At 41.7% G+C, this 23321-nt stretch overlaps 1 protein-coding gene across 1 annotated transcript; it reads right to left on the bottom strand.

Annotated features, from left to right (window-relative positions):
• Positions 1–273: 273 nt before the first annotated feature.
• Positions 274–20124, bottom strand: nacad (NAC alpha domain containing). The gene is made up of 10 exons (XM_041794479.1): positions 19817–20124; positions 14623–14906; positions 9319–14530; positions 6767–7015; positions 5865–5956; positions 1666–1734; positions 1416–1562; positions 1196–1330; positions 955–1077; positions 274–410 (listed from the first exon to the last, which is right to left on the bottom strand). Exons 1-10 carry the CDS (start codon positions 19899–19901, stop codon positions 396–398), a joined length of 6411 nt encoding a protein of 2136 aa, XP_041650413.1. The 5' UTR covers positions 19902–20124; the 3' UTR covers positions 274–395.
• Positions 20125–23321: the final 3197 nt, after the last annotated feature.

The raw sequence follows: 23321 nt of genomic DNA, 5'->3' as shown, positions 1-23321 counted from the left end.
TTATGGGTGACTTCGGTTTTGGTTACACTTGAATCATGTGGAGTTAATTGGTTCAAAACATTTAAAAATTGCTTCTTTTATTTTGTGAGGACTTACCATAAGGGGAGATAAGTATAATGACCTGGTAAATAGGTTGACAAATTCTAAAAAGGATAAGCAGAAAGAGGCTTGTGCATCTGCAGAATATTGCAGATCAATCATAAGACTGTGCTGGTCAAATGTTGATGACTCTGCAACCTTTTCAGTAACAAAGCAGTCACGGCCCATGTTGGAACAGACTTTATTTAGCAGATACAGGGGATGCAACATACAGTAGCAGCGATACAGAAGAGTCAGTGGAGTTTAGGCTTCATAGGCTGTGGGAGGGGGGTCAATGGTCAAATCCTCCTCGCCACTTACATGGTCAGCTCCTACATGAGAGAGAGAGACAGAGAGGAGATCGATAGGAAATAGATTTAGTAAGCACGCTACAGTATATAATCAGAGAAACTGCAAAAAGAGAAAATTAAACAAATCTGATCAAAATTATATACTACAGTTAATCTATCTTATTGTAACCTTAAAGAATACCAAACACTGTTTTTTGTGTTTGAAAAGGGCACAAACTACTCTATGAAGCTGCAGTTTTTCCATAAGTCAGTTTAGATTTAAAGTTTTCATGATCTCAACAGTTCCCTCTTGCCTTCTACCCAGTCAAGCCAAATTAATCTGCGTCACTAAAACAACTCCATTATCTCAGTGCGATGCTGCCACCTAGTGGTTATCTAATCACACCGATGACCTAGAGAAGTGTAGAGGTTGCTCAGTTACTGGGGAGAAATTCTTCTTGTCATTTGTCCTCCACTCTTTCTCCTTTACTCTCCCCCTCTGTGCACTGTTCCCTTGCCATGACTCATTATTTTGTTCACCATCTGCCCTCCCTCCACCTCCTCTTTACACCCCCCTCCTCCTCACCATGATTGCATTCACAATGTCATTCTTGTTGTGTTTCAGTGCACGGACGGCTTTGGCTCGAGACACGTTGGCTTGAGCCATCACCAACTCAATGTCCCTCTGCTCCAGACCCCCTTCATCCACCTGATGATCAGAAAAGACAGGAAAAATATTAACAAAAGAATGAGCTGTTAACTACATTTTTTAAATAATTACATTGGCAGTAGTGTGAGGGTTATTCAGAAACAATATTTAAGAGTACCTCTTCCTCCTCCTCTTCACTCTCCTCTTTGATGGTGAGGCTGGGTGGAACAGGTGGGGCCAAAGGAGACGAGGTCACAGGCACCTTGAATTTCTCTGCAGCCGCTTTGTGTGCCTGCTGTGATAGGTCCTCGATCTGAGAGGAGAGGAGAAGAGAGAGTGAGAAACAATAAGGTGTTACTGAAAGAAAGAAAGAAAGAAAGAAAGAAAGAAAGAAGTACCTTTGCCTCTCCAAATACAATATAGATGTCTGATGCAGGGCTTTTGAACACGTCTGGTCTGTTGATGACAAACAGGATACTCTTGGACTTCCTGATGGTGATTCTGGTAACACCATGGACTGGCTTCAGACCCAGTTTGGACATGGCCTATGTGCACATACAGCAGCAGAGAAAAGAAGAAATTAATGAAGAAAACTGGAAAAATATCAGCTTTCTAAACTTTATTCATTAAATCTGATAGAGGTCAGACCTTGCGCGCCTTCTTTTCACTGCGACTCTGTTTTGGTCTGTTAAGCCCTTCATCTGCAGAGGAGATAGACTGAAGAAAAAATATACAGGATCAATTAGTTTACCTCATTTACTCATATATTCTATTAGATGCAAATTTGCCATATGTAAATGTTGCAGGTAAAACTGGATCAGCCAGGCAGGTGCTCGGTGTAATGAGAGGCACTATGGCTTAATAAAGAAAAAGTAAGATCCTTAAACTTGTGTAACATATCCAAAGTTTAAAAGATAAGTTTAGAGTAGATTGACTGTGGGAAATGTAGGAACAAAATCAAACATATATGATATAACTACCTATATGTGGGGAAGAATTTGTAAAAAAAAAGAAAAGAAAAAAAAAGAAAAAAAAAATATTACACCAAATAATTAATTAAAAACCTAGTTTAATTGGACCATAGACTGTATAAAAAGATGGTAAACATCCCAGTTCCCCATGATTGAAATCTGAACATTTTCAGCTCTCCTGCACGCTGGCTGCATGCAGGTCATGAGCTCCACCACTTAACCAATCCCAGTGAGCACTGGTTATGATTTAAGCACTGAATTTATTTATTCATTTAAAGGTCAAAATCAGGTCTAGACATCTGAGACCTAGTGTCAACCGTTTTACAACCGGCTAAATGTGTCTATAACGTCAGCGTGTAACAAAAACTAAGTTTCCTTTATTTCCATTTGGATAAACTGTTCATGTGAGTGTTGAAATGAGGGTGGTGTATAATGTTTAAAATAACATTTCTCCTAAACCAGTACTTCCCAAATACCAGCCATTAAATCTTTTAAAAAGGTAATCCCTTTTCAAATAATCCAGAGGTGGAAAAAGTACAGGGCTACTGTACTCAGTTAAAGCACATTTATGGTGGTGAAAATGTATTTAGTAGAAGGAAAAGTACTTGGCAATTACAAAAGGAGAATAGATCTCCACCAGGTTGTTCAGTTAAAGTCACACCTCTATAATATAGTCAAAAACACAGCAAAATTAAAAGTGTTTATTAAACGCATATAGTTTTATTTAACACTTTAAAAATGTGTGTTAGTTAACACTACATATTGTTAAAGTACACTTTTGAAAGTGTTAAATATATTTAGGGGTGTAACGGTTTACAGGGGTCATGGTTTCGTACGGGTTTGGTTCATCGATAAAAAAGAAAAAGTTCCAGATTTTTAATCCTGGATTTTTTTCTCTTACTAATGTTAGTGCAGCTAATATTTTATTTAAATTAGATGTTCAAAATATAAATATGAATCAATCAATCAATATTTAGTTCCATCCAGTGCTATTAAGAACTATCAGTGACAGTTGGTACAGCCTGTGACGTATTAAACATGAGACAAAAAAAGAGGAAAACAAAAATCTGCAAAACGGAGAGCAAACCTGGAAACAGCCCAATATCTCCTGGTTTACAAAAGTAAAATAAATACATTTGCAAATTAAAATATGTTTTTTTTTTTAGAACAATGCGTCATATTGATAATATTTTAAGAGTGCTGTCTCACCGTTTTGAATAAAAATAAAAAATAAAAAAACAAGCCAGTGTAGTTATTCCTCATGCAAAATCCTGACTTATGTGTGTCAGTGAAGGATCCCAGACTAGCTCATGTAAACACAGGATGGGACGTTACAGCAGAGTCTGAGCAGAGCGCTTAAATAAACATTTGCAGTCCCTGTTCTCTTCTTCTACTGGTCTGTGTATAGTCTTTAAAATGTATTAGCAGTGGTTATATCTTCGACCCTCTCTGCTTTCATATCTGGAGGTTCTTTAAAAACAGCGAGGAGACGAGGAGAAAGAGAAAAGGGCAGCAGGTCTTTTGCCTGAACTTTGCCTGAACAAACTTGTGAGTGCACAAATGTGCAGATATTTGTTTTTGATAAACACTTTTTGCCATTTTCTTCTTAGCTTTGAAATTGTGATGGAAATGATGATTTGTAGGGATTTCTTTTGAATCAAATTACACAGCTGCATTAAATTCTGTCTACACAAAAATGTAACTTCTAAACATTTTAATTTTAAACAAAAATCATGAAACAGCTCCTTTTAAGCTGTGTGATCATAAGATTAAGGTTAAAAGACACTGTAAAAAGAACAGTAACATTATTGGGAGAGAAAGAGAGAGTATACACTGCCTGAAAAGGTACTTAGGCTGTACTGCTCTGACTGATGCTGACATAGCTGATTAATATCTGACAGGTTCATCTGACCAAAGCAGATTTGTGGCCAACAGGGTTAAGCAAAGGTTTAGAGAGCAAGAAACAGCAGGAGTGACAGTGATACTGTCTCAATAACTGTGATACACTCAATAACACAAGTATTTGGCCACACTTGTAAATTATTGAAATCGGGTGTTTTAATCACACCTGTTTCCACGGGTGTATATAAAAAGCACCTAGCCATGCAGTCTCATCTGCAAACATTTTGATACAAAATGGGTCGTTCTGAAGAGCTCAATGACTTCAAGTGTGTTATGTGTTGGATGCCACCTTTGCAATAAGACAATTTGTGAAACTTTATTCCAGCTGGATATTCCACAGTAAACTGTAAGTGGTGTTATTAGAAAGTGGAAGTGTTTAGGAACAACAGCAACTCAGCCACGAAGCAGAACACCACATAAAATTACAAAACAGAGTCAACATCTGCATAAAACGTCTGCATAAAAGTCACTCTGCTGAAGAGTTCTGAACTTCCACTGGGATTAATGTAAGCATAAAAAATCTGTGTGCTGGGAGCTAAATGGAATGAGCTTCCTTGGCCGGGCAGAGCATGCAAGCCTCACATCACCACGTCCAATGCCAGGCATTGGATGGAGCGGAGTAAAGCACACTAACACTGGACTGTGAAGCAGTCATGTCCTGTAGAGCGACGAATAATGCTTCTCTGTTTGGCAGACAGATGGACAAGGCTGGTGGATGTCAGAAGAACATTGCCTGCATGACTGCAATGTGCCTACTGTGAAGTTTGGTGGAGGAGGGTTAATGGTCTGGGGCTGTTATTTAGGGTTCAGGCAAGGCCCCTAATCTCCAGTAAAGGCCAGTCTTAATGCTTCAGCATACTTAGGCATTAAGGACACTGCTGTGCTTCTAACTTTGTGGCAACAGTTTGGGGAAGGCCCTTTTCTATTCCAACATGACTGTGCCCCAGTGCACAAAGCAAGAACTATAAAGACATGGTTTGATGAGTTTGGTGTGGAAGATGTAGACTGGCTCGCACAGAGCCCTGACCTCAACCCCATCGAGCAGCTTTAGGTTAAACTGGAACAGAGATTGTGAGCCAGGCCTTCACGTCAAACATCAGTGCCTGACCTCATAAATGCTCTACAGAATGGATGGGCACAAATTCCCACAGCAATACTCCAAAATCTTGTGGAAAGCCTTCAGAGAGTGGAGGCTGGTAGAGCTGCAAAGGGGGACAAACTCCATATTAAAGTACACTTATTTGAATACAATGTCATTACAGTCCATGTTGGTGTGATGGTCAGGTGACCATACTTTTGTCAATAGTATATGGTAGATAAGACTTGAGATTTACTGTTAATATGTGATTAATCTTTTGATTGAAACAGATTCACAGTCCACAGACAGACATTGAAAAAATGCTTTTTAAACCAGTTTTGAATGTGTTTTCAGTCTTTTAAATGTCATAATTCAACCAAGAAATTCTCACTGGGATCGCACATAGGTGAATTTATAAAACTAAAACACCTGTCCAAAATGTTTCTGTCAAACACACAGATGGAAGGGATAGAAAGTTACAGACTAACACAAGAGTCAATCAACAGTCCAAGCCAAAAACAAAAAAACAAGAACCTGCTCCGCTAAGAGCCTTATGGCTCTTTGTCAGCTAACTGAAACATAAAAAGTTTGTTTTTGTTGAAGGAATTGATCAGATGTCAAAATCATGGAAGAGTCTAGCGCCTCAGTCTGGCTTTAAATAACCATCACAATACGCCAGCATACATTGTGGGGGTATTCTGGCTTCACTTTCACACAGTAGGGAAAGCAAAGATGTGTGGTCCATCTTTTTAACAGTCAGTGATTTGGACAGAAGAAATCCACTTCATAAATTTTAACATGGCGAAGGAATAAGAGGTTCTTTCTATTTATTCATGGCTGTAAATGATCTGGGTCACTGTGCACAGAGAAATGTGTTTCAGCATAAACAGACTGACCTGAGGCTCAGACGGTCTCAGTGGCTCTGGCTCTTCCAGCTCAGGTACTGATCCCTCGCTTTCTGACTCGTTACATGAAGTCAGCACGGAGCCTACAGATGCACATATTGAGGAACATGTAAGTGAAGTGTATCGCACTGATATTGCCATAGAAACTAATCATCATAGTATCAGTAATGGAGGCATTACGGGGATCTGTCTCATTAGTGATATGCTGATGAGGAGTCTTAATTTACAACACAAAAGCTCATCTAATCAACACCAGGGAATTTAATTAGCCCGTAAAAATAGATGTAATGAAACCTCTATACTATGTGATTTTCACATTACACACAATGTGCCATTGAGCGGGCTGCATGGTGGTGCAGGGGTTAGAGCTGTTGCCTCACAGTAAGAAGGTCCCTGGTTCTCTCCAGGTACTCCGGCTTCCTCCCACCACCAAATACATACTCATTGGGTTAACTGGGGACTCTAAATTGGCCATAGGAGTGAATGTGAGCATGCCTGATTGTCTGTCTCTATATGTCAGCCCTGCAATTGACTGGCAACCAGTCCAGGACCCTGCCCCTTGCCCAGTGACAGCTGGGATAGGCTCCAGCCCCCCCACCCCCACCCCGTGACCCCCAATGGGCTAATCAGTATAGAAAATGGATGGATGAGATGTTATTGAGCACAAGACACCCTTCATTCATTATTCAAACTATGATTTTACAATGCAGATAATTTACATTTCTTGTGATGTTGTTAGTCATGAAAGCAGAGCTAGTTTAAGCTGTTTCTTCTTATGTCATTGATACTGAAATGTAGGACTGAATGATAAGAATTATGTATGCTTTTTACAAAAAGAAAGAGGCATGAAGAAAGGCAATACACTTAATTACAAAAGGTCAGAGACAACTCACAGTTATTTTTGAAGGAGAGGTTGATCTCTTCAGAAATTGTGTGTCCATGGTTGATAGGACATCCTGACTGTCTGTCTGTGATTTGGTGGGTGGAGAAAGGTTGTAATTCCCGCTGATTAGATGAGCCACACTCGTTCTGCATGGATCCATTTTTGTTTCCTGTAACTCCTCTGGGCTGGGATCTGTGACCACGTGGCAGCAGTCCACTATCATCCTCACTGTCTGTCTCTTCCTCAGCCAAACTGGGACCTTACAGAGCAGACATTGATGCGATTTGTACAAGGAAGCTCATGTTTGACAGTATACCTGACTTATGTCCTCACAAAAAGCAAAAATATTAACAAATGCATGCACACAAAGCAGAAACAGCCACAACACAAACTCATAACACTGATATTGTAAGACCTTGAACAGTTCTCCACACACAAGCACAAGATTATGAACACACACCTACACATTTAAAAACATTTACTACTCTTTCATACATAAACACACAGCAGCGATCAGCATTTCCTCATGTTTTTGTTTTGTTTGTTTTTCAACTTTTCTTGTTAACCAGATCATCAACTTGACATTCTAGGTATACTGACTATTTCATTCACAGTTGTTAAGTAAATGACTTAGTTAAAGTTGTATGAACTGAGTCTTATTTAATTAAACTCTAATGAACTGAACTTTTTCTATTTGATTTGAATCCAATTGAATTCAATTAAACTGAGCTGTGCTGAAATGAACTGAACCAAATTGAACTGAACTGAATTAAACTACATTAACTGCATTGGTTTGAACTGAATTTAGTATAACAGTACTGAATTAATATTTATTTTTCTGAATGTAATAGACTTGAATTGATTTAGATTGAACTGAATTTATTTGAAATAAACTGAACTGAAACTGAACTCAGAAAATCTATGCTAAACTGAAATCAGATTGAAATTAACTGACCTGAATTCAATCTAGCAGCATGAACTGCATTGAGCTTGACTGATTTTGACTGACTTAAACTGACCTTCAGAGAACTGAACAGAATTGTACTGTGATAAATAGTGTGCAGGCCCACCCATAGAAATGGCTAGACCCCTGAAAGCCCAGTAAATGAGGCCCTTCCAGGATGACTTAATAATTTTAATGTATCAAAATTGGTCATGTCAGCACTAGGGATACTATATTTTCCAGACCAAGTATAAAAATTTAAGTACCGTACTTAATAATAGAATAAATATTCTTGAAATTATTTTGAGAGTTTGTTTTATTTTCATCAGATGTTCTTCACTTCGCATCTTGAAATTTATCATTGCATAGTTTTTATTCTCCTCTACTTTTGTCCTCTTAATTCATGTTTAAATATCATCAAACTGCAAACATGGCTCCAACTTAGACTGCATACTCACACAATGAAAGACTACAGTAACATCATGCTTTAAAATGATACTGAGTACAGTATCTGCAATGTTTTATGAGTATGAGTATGTGTACTTAGACTTGGTATCGGCACCGATACCCAATGCTGATATGGGTTTGTGCATCCCTAGTTGGCACTAGCCTCCTAACTAGCATTTAACACTTCAGCCTGTCTCTGATCAGGTTTTAGAGCTAGAAGAAAACATGTTTGAAAGAGTATACTTTGGGGTCAAACTCCTTAGCCAGGCATTTTATTTTATTTTCTTTCTTGGCATTCCTGACGTTTTGTGAAATTCCTGGCAAGGTTTATAACTGGACATTAATGGACTAACAATTACCTGCAATCAGTGCACCCAGTATTTAGATAAATATGAACTCTTATCATTTTAAGAAGAAGAGAAGTGGTTTACTTTGTAAAACAGGCAACAAATACATGTATTTTGTTGCTCTGTAAGAAATGGTAAATATTTAAGTTTTGTAATAAAATTCGGTGGTCATTGCTTTAATTTAGGATGGATTGAACTGAACTGAACTGAAATTGAATTCAACTAAATTACATTAAATTAAATTAAATTACATTAAATGGACTGAACACAATTGAATATAACTGAATTTATAAAACTGAACTGAACTGAATTGAACCAAATTAAATCAAATTGGAATTAAAAGAATTGAACTGAATTGGATATAACTTAACTGAACTGGAATAAAACAAACTGACCTGTACTGAACTGAATTAAACTGAATGTACTGAACTGATCTGAGCTGGACCAAATTGAACTGATTTGAACTGTACAGAATTTAATCGAATTAATCTGAACTAAACTGAACTGAATTTCACTGAATTGAATTGAATTAAACTAAAGTGAATTGAACTAAACTGAACTGAAGTGAACTGAACTGAATTCAAATGAAATGAAATGAAATCAAATTAAACTGAACTGAACTGGAATGAACTGAATTGAAATAAGCTAAAGTGAACATAACGGAATTGAACTGAATTAAATAAAACTGAACTGAACCAAACTGAATGGAACTGAATTGACCTGAACTAAACTGAACTAAACTTAAATGAATTAAATCAAAATCAATTTAATCGCACTTTGATAAATCACATCTAAATGTACGGGCATTCTCATGTCCATACTCACCTCTGCATCTGCCTTGTGTACTGGATTTGTGACCCTGCTTGATTTGTTTCTGAATGTTGAGATTAGGCTGAGACTCTTGACAGGCCTGAGATTTGGTTGGGGATAAAGAGTCTGGAACCCATTCTGAATCAAAAGTCCCAGACCCAGGTGAAGAGGACTCCTGGGTGGGCAGAGAGGGGCTCAGTGGCAAGGCAGTGGAGAGTGAGGGTGAAGAGACACTTGTGGTAGATGTAGTTGATGTATAAAGGACAACAGTGACCTCTTGGAGGTTGCTGTTAGGAAGAAATTTGGAATTGGCTTGTGTTGTGGGGGAGGTTGAGAGAAATGTAGGGGTGATGTGGCACACTGGCAGTGAAGACTGCTGCTGGGCTGAAAGGACAGGTTGGGACTCCTGCACAGGTGTGGGAAGATCATCTTCAGGGTCTGCTGAATTTAAGTGCAGAGGAGAGGAGGAGGAAACAGGAGATGCTGAGGAAGAGAGTGGAGTCAGAGAACATGATAAGATATCCTGGGTTGAAGGGACAGTATCTATGTTGTTGTCATTAATGTCTACTGTAATTCCTCTCTGATTATCAGTCAGTGGTCTGTTATCAAGAACCTCCGGTTTCTGATGTAATTCATGGTTTGTTGTCGTCCCAGCATTGAGGTTGTGTGAGGTATGTGAAGATAATTTGCAATATCCTGGGGTAGGATTTTTGACATCAGGAATGGGACTGGTATCCCTGTGCATCTGTGAACCAGATTGAGCTTTGTCTGCCTCGGTTGTACTAAGATGACAATCAGAGGCTGAATCTCTGCTGTTAGCCTTTTGGCCTTTCTCAGTTTTAGAATCGTCTGTGATTCCCTTTGACCATCCATCTGCTGTGGTTTTCAGGGGAACAGATGGTTCCTTTGGATCTTCAACAAAGTCAAGGATAGGGTCAGCATGACTGCCCTTCTGGGATGTCCTGTGTTTGTTTTGCTTCCCTCTCCTGCTTTTCTTAGAAACATTTGGTTTATCTGTACAAAGCCCCTCGTGCTCTGGGTTTTTGTGTGCAGAAGAGGTTTCTATTTCCTTTGTGTTCGTCATAACTTTCAGTTGTCCGCTCTCTTCTGCTGTCTCCTCTTCTTTTTCCTTCTCATCTTCGTCCCCTGAGTTACAAACAACACACTGCTCTCCTCTAAAGGCATCTGTTGTCTTTGGTTCATCAACAAGTCTGTCAGCCACAGGAAAGACAACATCTTTTTGGTGACAAACAGTCTGAGGCTTCGCCATCTCTGACTGAGAATTATCATTTTCCATCTTGTCTTGACAGGCCATACTTGGTTTGGATTGATTAGTTTTACACTTTGGAGAAAAGGAGCCAAAGGACCCTTGTAGCAAAGGAAACGGTTCATTACTCTCTTGAGTGACTGCTTGGACCTCTGGGCTGATTTTGATGTCAATCAGTGGCATTATTGATCTACCAGTTGGGTCTTCATCTCCAGAAATGGATGAAGAGATCTGAGGTGGTATCTCTTCAAGTGGAATATTGGACACAGATTCTCTAACACTGGCACTGGCACTCTGTGGTCTCACTTCCTCCGATAGAGCATTCAAACCTCCACATAAGGCTACTTCAAAGGAGTCAAAAGCAGGGTCACTGATATTGTCAGAATGTTTCCAAGTGTCTTGTATTTGTATGTCTGTGTTATCTTTATCTTGGTCAGGATTCAGATTACTGACATCATCCTCTGGGAATCTGGAGCTTCCATCTTCTCCTCCTCCTGCTTCTGATATCTCCTCAATGGACTTCCATTGAACTAAGTTGGACTCACAAGTTCCCTTTTCTACCAATTCTTCATCTGCCATCATGTCTCTCTCTCCACACAGACTGTTATCGTCGTCATCCAAAACAGAACCCAGAGCATTGTCATTATTGTGGCATAATTCACTGCTCATGGTAGGAGACATGGCAGTCTGTGTGCTTTGGCCCTCTGCATCACACATCAGCAGACTTTCTGCTTCCAACTCATACCTCTTCCCCAACGAGAGAGAGAGAGAGTCCCCTGCTCCCCAGACACCTAATTCAGGCCCTGACCCAAATCCCTGAAGTAGTCCCAACCCAATCCTGTTGTCACACCATGCTGTAGCCCCAGAGTCTATTTTTCTGTTTGTGTCTGTTTCTGAGTTTTCCCTTTTCGGGGAAATGGCAAGTGGAGAATGTGGGGATCCAACAGCACCCAGCACACCATCATCAGTACTTAGAGTGTTTTCCCTCAAGTTCTCCTGGGTGGAGTCACTGGGGCAGTGTTCAGGGGTCATCGGCAGATTGTCAGCATGTTCTGGGATAATCTCTGGAGATGCAGACACAGGGATGTTACTGGGGTTTTGACATGGGTTGGGACTAGAGCAGGAGAGAAGAAGAACGCCTTTATTCAAGTCATTGGTTGCAGTAGCCACATTCATAGAGGACCCCAAATCAATGTTTGTACAGTCCGCACTCATTAGCTCTGTTGAAGCATTCTCCTGCTCAAGTTCAGTGTCAGATTCCCTTTGTAAAGTTGACCTACACATAGCCGCTGCCCCTCCAGAAAAATCATACTTGTTGGAGAAGGACTTTGATAATGCAAGTCTACTTGCTCCTACAGTCTTTTGACTCTCTGGCTGATTGTGGCGGGGCTTGATGAGCAACTTAAAAGAGTCTCTTTCTGGTTCCTCCTCTTTCTTCTCTGAGCTTTCCTCAGCTGTCTTTTCTAGCACAACTGATCTGAAAATGTCTGTGGTCTCCTGTGAGAAAGTGGCAATAGGAGGAAGAGACTGAGTGACATCCGGAGCTGTGGAGTGATTAAAGTGAAGGTCGTCATTTTGCTGCTGAGCAGGTTTGGAAGAAACAGAGATATCTATCTCCCCTTCACTCCCACCTTCACCCAAATTGCTTGAGGACTTGGGTCGACAAGAAGTTACTACTGCATGACTGGACAGTTTATCTTGCTCCATTGGTTTATCTGTGAGCAAAGGTGTCATCTGATCTATTTCACAAGTAGATTCCAGTTCAGGGTCTGACTTTGATTCAAGCAGTTTAGGTTCATCCAGAGGTTTGGGTGGTACTTCATTGCCCTCTTGATGGGCTGCATCAGATTCAGGAATACCAGCAGTTTCAGAGTGATCTACATGTTCAGACTGACACATTCCAGTGGACTCCTGTTCAAGTTCTGGCTGGATTTCAATCTGTTCAAATGCATCCATCGCCGTGGGTTCTAGTGACTGTGCATGCCTCTCGGTGCTGTATAACCGCTCATCTTCCTCCCCATTATAGGAGGCAGAATCTAATGAGTCATCTGTATCGTCTTGGAAACAGAAGGATTCATCCAACCCCTCATTTATAGATGTTTCTGAAAGTGAGTGAAGGAAGGATGCTGAGCTATCCTCGTCTGAATTATCTTCCACTGCTTTGCTATCACAATCCTCCTCATCTTCTTCCAGCTCTTCTTCCTCCTCTTCAACCACTTTTACCTCTACCTTAGCTTCCTCATCTGCATCTTCCTGATTGTCACTGTCATTATATTCGTCATTGTCTCCATTACTGTCAGCAGTACTGTTAGCATTGCCATCACCATTGTCATCAAAATCAAAGTCATCATCATCTTCTTCATCTTCATCCTCATCTTCAACATCTGCCTCCTCCTCACCTGCTGCATATGCGTTCACGTCTCCTTCTTTATGTCCATCATTGACTTCTTCTATTTCATTCTCTTCTTCAGTGGGGAAGAGGGTGATTTCCATTGAATCAGCCTTAAAGATGAGGCTAGTGTGGAGGGGGAAGGAGATGAGGGAGGCAGGGATCATTCTTTCATCATCTGGTATGTCATCAGAACAGGCTGCCTGAGAGAGCAAGAAAGAGCGTGGGTCCAGCCTTCCAAAGGCTCCCGGGCAGAAGGCATCCAAGGGGATGACAGGTGAGTCAGGACCAAGGCTAGAAGAGGCCATACTCATGTTCTCTGTGTCAGGAGTCAAGGCAGTGGAGGGTAAGTCTGGGTCGTCATCCATTTGTCCGTAATGCTCTTCTGATATACATGTCTCCAGCTGCAGTTTAAGGCCTGTCTGCATGGGGTTCACAAATTCTGCTCCCCTTGAACCAGACTCTTCCAGTGGGCAAAGAGAGGTTTCAGATTCCACCCCATCCTCCTGAGAATCACTGCTACGGCTGCTGCTGCTTCTCAGCGGGGAAGTATCTTCAGTTACCCAGCAAGGACGACAACTTTCTCTGGATATCTTCACCTCCTCACCTTTAAGAGCTTCCTCTTCCTCAAGTATCACTGTTCCTGTTATGCCCATCCTTGAATTCATGACAAAATCAGGAGAATGATAAACACAGAAGTCCCCTGCTCTCTCTTCCTCCCGCTCTGGACCTCCTCGGCCTTTGTCTTCCCCAACTTCATCTCCAATCTCTGACAAGGAGCCCACGAAGCAAGCAGGGGCTTCCTGCGCCTCTTCAGTGAGGAGAAGGTTGGGGGAGGTGGAGGGGGAGGTGGAAGAGGTGTACGAGGAGGCCCAGCTGCCACCCTCTGCTGTGATATAGGAGCCAGAAGGAGAGGTGAGAGGAGAGCAAAGATCCTCACTGTCTGAGGGAGAGCCAGGGGAGAGTGGGCATGCTGGAGAACCAGGATATGAATGGTGTTTGAGGTGCGAGGAACGGGAAGCCATCTTGATTGGGGTAGAAGGTGCTGTATAATACAAGTCGGGGTCAAGAGATGAGGGCACACCCACTCGTAGTGGGTCAACTGTGTAGGCCGGCTCAGAAAAGGACAAAGCAACTGGACAGGCCAGGTCAGAGAAAGACTCGGAAGGCACTTCATTGTCAGAAAGGTTTTGATCTTCTTCCTCGTTTTCAACCACATTGCCATCAATTACGATTGGCTCCAGAGAGGATGAAGAAGAGCATAAGGTGCTGTGAAAAGGAAGGGAACTTGGAGGTTGCACAGGCTCTTTTTGCTGCTCCTGCTGCTTCTGAGGGCTTTGGGCTTGGCTTTGCTCTTTGCTGAGTTCCAGCTCAGTTTCTTTTGCTTGTGAATGTGGATCTGAAAAGCTCGGAATAGCTGGCAAGGGGATAGCCAGGGCCCTTGGCTCAAGAAGAGGTCTCCCTTTCTGGATTTCCATAGTTTTGAGCAGTGTCTCTTGACCCATCACCACCCTTGTGTCAATGGCCTGGGGTTCTTGATAGTCGCTCTCTATCTCTGAACCAGTCAGAACCTACAAAACACACATGGAACATACATATCAAAGTTAATGTCAGAAAGAAGCTACATCAGCTTGAAATATACTCATCAATGCATAACTCACACCTTAATTCTCTCCATTTTGACAGGGATGTGGCGGCCACATGGTCCATGACCACCAAGCTTTCCAGACAATCTGGGTGTGTTGATGCGATGATCAGAGCCTTCGGGTTGAGGTCTCGGAGTGCCAGAAGAGCTTGGTGTTGCATGATATAGGCGTGGTCCAAATGGAGAGTTGCATGCTGGGAGTAGCTTCTGAGGAGTACTAGGAGAGGGACTGGAACCACTGTCGCTTGGGGAGGAGCCACTGTCACTAGGGGTGGAGTCAGTAGATGGATGTCTTGTCATATCTGAGGAAACAAAAAATTGAAAATTTGAAACATCACTTTAAGTGAAGAGAATAAAACTTCAAAAAGGAGGAGACTGGGATTTTTTGCCAATCATCATGGGCAAAGAAATGAAAGATGAAACAAAAACAGGGAAATGAGAACAATCATGCTGCTGGACACTGGACACTGTGTGCAAGGTGACACCTCCTTTAGTATAAAATAAACGACTTTCTAACCCTTGGATGAACATTAATATCCTCTTGCATATGAGCTATGGCTATTTAATAATGAGTTTTTTATATGGATGTCCAAAACAATGAATGTTCTGGGCACCCATGCACATCAAAAACATCTGAAAAACTGTTCAAAATGACCAGCAACACAGTATAAGAATGATAGCATAAATGGTCTTCATTGATGAAGAGATAGTTCGGCAAATTTAGCATGAAAATTGGAACGTGACAACAGTGTGTGCCAAAGTTGTCCCAAAACTTCTGACTCCTGATCAAAAGGAAAAATGCAAGCAAATTTGTAAAGACATTTTGGAACAACGCTATGAAATAATAACGTATAGTTATGTAACATTACGACACATGAAGCAAATGCTCGGAACTACTTTCTTGAGTAAACCACTGGGTAGAGTGACACAGTGCGCACCTCAGGCAGTACCGTAGTTACTTGGTAGTTCCAGCTTTGCATTTGCCTTTAAAACAACTCTGTCTCGTAATGTTCCATAATTATTTCATAGCGTGGTGAATGTGCAGGCCACAACTTGTCCACGAGAGCGTTTTGGAGTTGTTGGATTGTGTATTTGATGAGTTTGATGAGGGAAAGCCGGAATACCATAAGACTCCATAGCATTGGCAGAGCAGCTCGTATCTCAGCCCCGCCGATCTAAAAATAGCTTGCACCGACAACAAAAGGTAACAAACCTATTACTAAGACTTTAGAGATTATGGCAACGGGCGAATTTGCCAAAATGTTGAAGTATCCCTTCAAGGGTATCAATTTGAGGGAGTAGGTTCAAGAAGGATCAACAGTGAATCAACACTATTACGCAAAGATTCTAGGAAAACTGTGAGGAAGGAAATGTTTTTAGTCTGTGACAGAAGTTAAGAAAAGAATGACAGAGGTTCTGACACAACTGTCCAAAGAAGACCTGCTGTACTGACTTTAACAGTGGAACACCTGAATGAAGTGGTGTGCTGATGCAGAAGGGGAGTATATTGAAGAAGAAAGACACTGAAAAATGTTTGTGTTCAATAAAACTGTATTACAGCATTAGTCTTGTTCTTTAGGCATACCTCTAATTCTTAGCAAGGTTTAGAGGTAATTCATATCTCTAATCCTTGGTTCTTTACTTGTAGGTGGGGACCCAAAAGTGGGTTGTGGTGCCTGGGAAAAAATCTGTCAAGAATTCTATGTTGTGCTTTTATTTTGAAGGCTATATCTCCATCTCTTTGTTCCAACACATCGTTTGTTCCAACTGCCTCATTTTCCACTGGAAACATTAGGTTGTGATTGGAAAAGTGAAGGAATATGGGCCGCAATTTGTCTTTAACGTGGGTGATGGGTCCCGAAGCTAGACCAGTTGAGAACAAATGATATAAGCAGTGGTTCCCAACCTTTATTCCCCGGACTGGACCCCCCTCTACTTGTATCCAAGAAAAGCTGAGCACCACCCCAGACTCACACACACAATAAAAAGTGATAAATTGCTTTTAAAAAATTAACATCAGTTGTTATTGTTTCGTAGACTAAACCAGTGGTTCTCACCTGGTAGGTCGGGACCCAAAAGTGGGTCGCAGAGCTATTTTCAGTGGGTCACGAAATTGTCTTGTCAGTGCCTTTGTTCCTTTGTTTAAGTTTTCAAAAATGGGAAGGAAATAATAATAATTGTTTTCTAGATTTTTTCTCCTGAATTCTGCAAGAAGTTTCATTGTGAAATGTAGAGTAGTTTTCTCAGAAAGGTTAGGGATTTTTTCCTGGATTCTAAAAAAGCTTTCTTTAGGCATTTTCCCTGAAACTTCTGATACTCATCTTGGGAACTTTTCCTCTAAATTCTAAGAATATTTCACATGGAACAAGGGACTTTAAGGACTTGCCCAAAAACTTTTAGCAATTTCTCCAGTTATATTTCAGAATTTTTTAATGGAAACACTAGGGATATCTGGGGATTTTTTTCTTGGAAGTGCCTTGGATTTTATCTGGGATGTTTCCCCAGTAGCCTTTAGAAATTCTCTTTGATACTTTACTGGAAATTTAATTCTTAATATTATGTCTTATTTTCTTTCGTCTTTCTGTTGTGTACCATTTCTAACTGGGGTCTGAATAGCACTAAGTTTTACTAAAAAAAAATCCAATTAATTGACAAATATATCAGCAATTTGGGTCACAATTTGTCATAATGGAAGTTGTGGTGGGTCCCAAGGCTAGACCAGCTGAGAACCATTGGACTAAACCATATGAAAATTGGTCTACATATGTTTACCATACTAAGGGTGAGTAGAGTTTTGCCATGATCTTAGTTAATATATGCCACTGTACCAATGATGCATATGCTTTCTCCTCCTCTTTTTCCCAAGTAATTAAATTAAGCCATTATTAAATGTTTTTTTTAAGTATTAGCTGAAAACCCCTGCTTGAAGTGATTAACATAAGAAAACAATGCTTTTTCCGGATTCTATGGTATCGTGCATTTGCTTCAAATGAAATTTAGTCTTTCTGAATCAACATGCCCAGTTATTATGCTAGCCAAAGGCAAGAGGTCCTGTTATTGAGTAGTGTACTATTTTTCCACCAGACTCAGAACAGTCACTAGTAAAGGGGAGATCACTGAGGGGAAATGACAGAATATATGAAGGAAATGGGGTCAGAGTTGAGTGATGGGATTCTTGTGTATGTGCAAGCAAGGGAGAGTGATAGAAATAAACAGCCAGTTCCACTTTGTAATAATTCCAGTATGAAGAATTGATTACCATAATATAAAGCCATACATTTACTGAAATCCCCCTAAAGGGGGTGATGTACTCTCGGATCTCTGTATCCCCCAGAGAAGGAACAGAACCTTCATTCGCTCTCTTATCTGGGACATTGCCACAGTGACCTCAATCCACATGATGATTGGTCATTAGAACACACAATTGGCTCAGCTCAGTGCCAGCCACAAACGCACACACAGCCTAACACATGAATAGACACACTCGCTCTGCCAGGAACCCAGATATCACTTACTAGCTAATTCACTCTCTGTTCTTTGTCTCCTGAAAAATGTTCCTATCATCCTTCTCTCTTTCTTCCTGCCTTCGTTTGACATTGTGACTTTTTGCCTCTGCTTCTCGCCTTCATGTGTTTTTTTCTACAAACTATTTCTGATGTGCTTCTCCTCCCTCACCGCTTTCCTGTGCTGCCTGTGGTGGATGCAGCCATCAGCACATCACAGACCTGCATGATCAGAGCCCCAATAATAAGCTCTAGGTGTGTTAGTGTGTGCTGAGTCATGCCTCTGGGGCTAGAATCTGCCACTAATCAGAACGATGCGCAGTTAATCATGCACCAAGAGCAGACTCCTGCTCCATATGTGTGCAACTGAGTCAATGGGTAATGGATAGCATAAGGGATTTAGCACAATAAAACACAATTTAGCTTTGTCTTACTTACAGGAAAAAAAATGCAACTACATGGAGCAAAGGAGGGAGGCATCAGCATCACATGTAAGACCTGCATATTTTTAAACCACTGCTTAGCTAGGCTGCTAAGTAACCCAGTGCATATCTTATTTCTGCTAGCATCACTACCAGTGTGTGTTCAGTGCAGCATTCAGAGCTTTCATTTTCCTTTCCTGAGAGTCTCCTCTGGGGGAATACACTGAAATCAAGCACCAGGCTTGCTGTAACAGGAACAGGCCGCATTAAAGCTCAGCAGACTGGAGCTGCGTCACAGAGGCTGCAGCGTTGGCCTGTCAGCCTAAAGGGGAGCTTCTATTTCAGCTAGGTTTAGCCAACCCACCTAGAGTTGTATTTTACATTTACAGACAATTTCTGTTATATTTCATCATTCCTCATCATGCTAGTGCCAGAATAGAAGTTAGGAGTCTGAGCTTTCCTCCTAGCCCTTATTATAGCAGCCATGACTGTTCCAGGAGTACTGTACTGTGCTTCTTAAAGGCTATATTATGAGCTATAACTGTCAGTGACAACTTTCTTACTCTGTTACTTATTGCCTGACTATATCAAGAGGACATAAAATATCTTACAACTTTGGGTATAAAGCAGAAATATTGACAGAAAATAATGGACACGATCTTAAATAGCAGGATGTGTTTGTGTGTTTCTCCAGCCATGCTGCTGTGTCATGTTCCTGCTCAGGCTGGGGGAAGGGAGGACACACTCCACGCTGCTTTCGCATCTAGCAAAAAAGGCTAAAAGGATGTGGACAACACTGGGTGGCAACAGGGCCGAAGACTGGGCAAGAGTGAAAAGGGGTAAGGAGGTCAGGGTTAGGGTGGGGTAAGAAAGGGTGGGGGTAGCTACACAAAGGATTTAGAAGTCACTTCAGTGATTCAGAATTGGGGGCTCTGGCACGAGGAGAGCACAAGGGTTTGAGTTGGAAGTTTGGGGGAGGCAGTGTAAATTTGAAGCAGGAACGGGGAGTCAGCATGCAGTTAAGTAAGGATGCTAGCATGCAGCTGAATCACAGCTTACTCAGCTTGCACATGTCAACAGAAATGACAGACAGGAATGACCCTGCACTAAATCCACTTGGGAGTTTCAAGCAGATCGTCTCACACTTTTGTTCTTTTCCAGTCTTTATATCCTAACTCCCTTCATGCGCTAAACAATCAACCTGCTCTACATTCATCCTCTTTCCTTGAATATTTCCTGCTCTGTCATCCATCCCATTCTTCCATCCCCAAACCCCAGAGGTCCTACCTGGTCCAGGGAGCCCTGTCTCCTCAGCCCCCTGCTCAGGATGCTTGTCGGTGGGGACAGATCTGTGAGTGCTCTCCCCCGGCATGCTTCTCGCTGGCTCTCTTTGGCTCTGACGCAACAATAAACCATACAGCCGGAACAGACAAGGTGAACAGGGAGAGAGGGAGAGTGGAGAAGGAGAAGAAGTAGGGGACGGGAGGGGGGGACTTGAATGCTCAGCGACCCAACGCTCAGATCTTCCCTGCAGCACGTGTGTCTGTATGTGTGTGTGTTTGTATGAGACAGAAAGGAAAAGAGATTGGAGTACACTCTCTCCTGTCCCTCTCTGTGGTGCGGCGCAGTGATGCTGCTGCTGTGGGTGTGTGTTTTCAGAGCCTCATGATCCACTTCATCTGCATATGTGTGTCTCTGTGTGAGGGTAGAATCTGAGCTGCAGTAGCGTCTCTTGATGCCCAGTTCCTGCTCTCCTCCTCCTTCATGCCCCTCCCTTCCTTTCCCTCCTCCTCTGTCCCCCTCCTCTATCTCTATCTCTCTCTCATCCAAGCTATGACTGGATCCTGGGAGATGATGTCAGCAAATTTCCTCAGTTGTCTCAGTGCTGCCATCAACCTTGAAGGAAAGGAGCAGTACTGCAATAACAAGAAGAGGACAGAGAAATTAAGCAAATGGGGATTTCAAGGACAACGAAACAAACAGGAAAACATCAGCTGATCGAAAGGGCAGAAATGAAACCTTAAGGTAAATCTATGCCTCTGGCTTTAATTGCATCCACAGGTACCTGGAAACATTCCACCTATGGAAGGCATAAATCACACCTGTTTGCTCTCTCTTTGGCACTCTTTCCTTTCACTTCTTAACTTTCAACACAACAAAAGGGAAAATCAGAAAGAAAGAGAAGGACATGGAGGGGGCGGCAGCATAGAGCCAAGTGATCAGCAAGGGTAGTTTCCATGGCAACCCAAAACTTCCCCCCCGATGGATGTGCCAGCTCAGCAGAAGTGATTGCCACTTTACTGGATAATGCCCTAATAGCCTCAGTGCAATCCGGGTGACCTCAACAGATAAAGCTGCTGATAAACCCACAGCTTAAACCTGATTCTAGCTGCCCTTTGCACCCCTTAGACTTTTCAGCTATCAGGCAGAGGTAGAGCTGGAATGATACGTTTTCACAATACTGTCTGTTTTCCAACTAAATCCTGTTTTATATATTTGGACTGAGGCAAGCATCGCTGTTTGAAATGGGCTATACGATTTCTACAACGTAATATCAATTAAATAGAAATATGTAATGTAAAATAAGTGACTGAATTAAAATTCTCTCAGGTTGTGAACAGCCCTAAAGTCTCTATTGGATTGAGGTCTGGGTTTTGACTCAGCCACTCCTGAACGTTCACCTTGTTGTCTTTAAACCATCTCTGTGTAGTTTTGGCTGTATGCTTCGAGTCATTAACCTTGCAAAGCAGATGGATACGCCAGTTTCCTTGTTTTTCACAGGCGAATCCATCTTGCAAAGCTCCCATCTGAACCGTTTGGGCCCGGTTAGAAAGTGACAGGACCAGGACTGCTGGCGCAGTTATGGCGCAAGAGATTAGCGTGGATGCTGCTAAAGCGCCAGTTTTATCAGAATTTGACGACATTTCTTCGTTAAAAGAAGAACAAAGAACAGCAGTGAGTTGTTTTCTTTTCAAAACGACAAAAGTCGAATACTTACATGTCTATAGTCGCCATGTTTCGCGTTAGTCCTCAGTAGCTGCGCACGCGCAGCTCAATAGCGGCTACGTCACGTGTTTTGTTGCTCTTATTGGCCCGCAGACAGAACGTTCAACCCCTGAGTTTTTTTCAAAACCTCTGCCTTTTCCTCAAACGTTTCCTGTTGAAGCTTTTCCAGATGGATGTGTGAAACAAGTCGGGTCGGGTCGGGTTTTTGTTTTCCTGGAAATACATCTTCTCCCAGGTCATATTTCTCTTGCAGACAGAAAAAGCTCATCCTCCAGGATTTTCCCATATTTTTGCTACTTTCATTTTACCCGCTACCTTTACAAGCATTCCAGGGCTGGCTGCTGAGAAGCATCCCCAGAACATGATGCTGCCACCATTGGTCGCACAGTGGGGAGTGTGTGTATGTGATGATGTGCAGTGTTTGTTGTCCACCAACTATATCTTCTTATCAAACATTTTGGTCATAAGAACTCTCCCCCATTTGACCATGGAGTCTCCCACATTCCGGTGAACTCAAGTAGAGATTTAATGTGATTTTCTTTAACAGTGGCTTTCTTTTTGCTGCTCTCCTGGACTCGTGAGGAACTCAGGCAACAGTTGTTGTATGCAGAATCTCTCCCATCTGAGCTGCTGAAGCTTGTAACTCTGATTGTAACTGATTGATTCTGAGTACCAGTGGTTCTCAAGTGGTGTGGCAAGACACGCTGGTGTGCCTTGAGCCAAGTCTTGTTGTGCCGTAGCAATTTCTACAACCATACATTATTACTGCAACTCTTCAGTAACTTAAGTTTAGTCACTTAGTCAAGACACACACATGATTTGCGGTTATAAATAGTTTTTCTTTATTAGCAGTTGTTGCAGTTATGCTTATGTGGGTGTTCTAGGAAGGAGGAGCTGGGTGGAGGTAGGTTGTAAAAAGAGGTTTTCAGGGGGGAGCAGCAAAGCATTGCCTGGCTAGAGCAGTTTAAATATGGCAGAATGAGTATGACTAGCCAATAGTGTGCTTAAAAGTGAATCAGCTGGCCATTGGCTGATGAGGGCTTGCGTGAGATCAGCTGATCTTAATTATATAGCAGTGCTGGACTCCGTGGCCTGCCTGAACTAACACTATACGCAAATTTTACAGCAACATATTTTTAATAGGCAGTTTTATATCGACATGGACTTGGTGTGCCTTGAGGTTTTGGCTTCTTAGGTGTTCCATGGGCAAAAAATGGTTGAAAGCCACTGCTGTACATCATGGGCCACTGAGGTTAATAACAAATCTAAAGTCCTGAACTCATCGTTTGCATTCATTATGATCAAGTTGGTTAGCCTTCATTAAGCACACAAAGGCTAAGTCATTGGAATATCCTTATTGATAGGGTGATACTCAATGTTCCTCATGCTTGTGTGGTTTTATTCATGTGGAAAGTTCTGGGAGCTACAGCCTTCACTCTGTGACTCAGTCACTAAATTTACTTTTGCTTTCTTTTCCCAAAGTGTGTGTTGAAATGGGTAAAAGGAGTTTCAGGAATGCTGCTTCTGCAGCCTGGAATCTGCTACAGGTGACCTCATGTCTCTTGGAGCTGGTCTCTTTAAATTTTTTTAAAGGTAGACTGAAGGTGTTGAAGGAAGATGCATCAGGTTGAAAATGTTTCCACTGATGACTTTCTGCTCTGTGACTCAGGATTTATTTTTTTCCTATAATCATAACCACTCTAGTTTTTTGTCTATGCCATGTTAAATGTGCTGCTGCCTGTGTTGGCCAAGAAACTCTTGTAACTGAGATTCTTAATCTCAGTGA

The sequence above is a fragment of the Cheilinus undulatus genome, linkage group 8 (assembly GCF_018320785.1).
Source record: "Cheilinus undulatus linkage group 8, ASM1832078v1, whole genome shotgun sequence".
NCBI lineage: Eukaryota > Metazoa > Chordata > Actinopteri > Labriformes > Labridae > Cheilinus > Cheilinus undulatus.
Note: the sequence above shows the minus strand (reverse complement) of the source record. Positions and strands in the feature narration are given on the sequence as shown.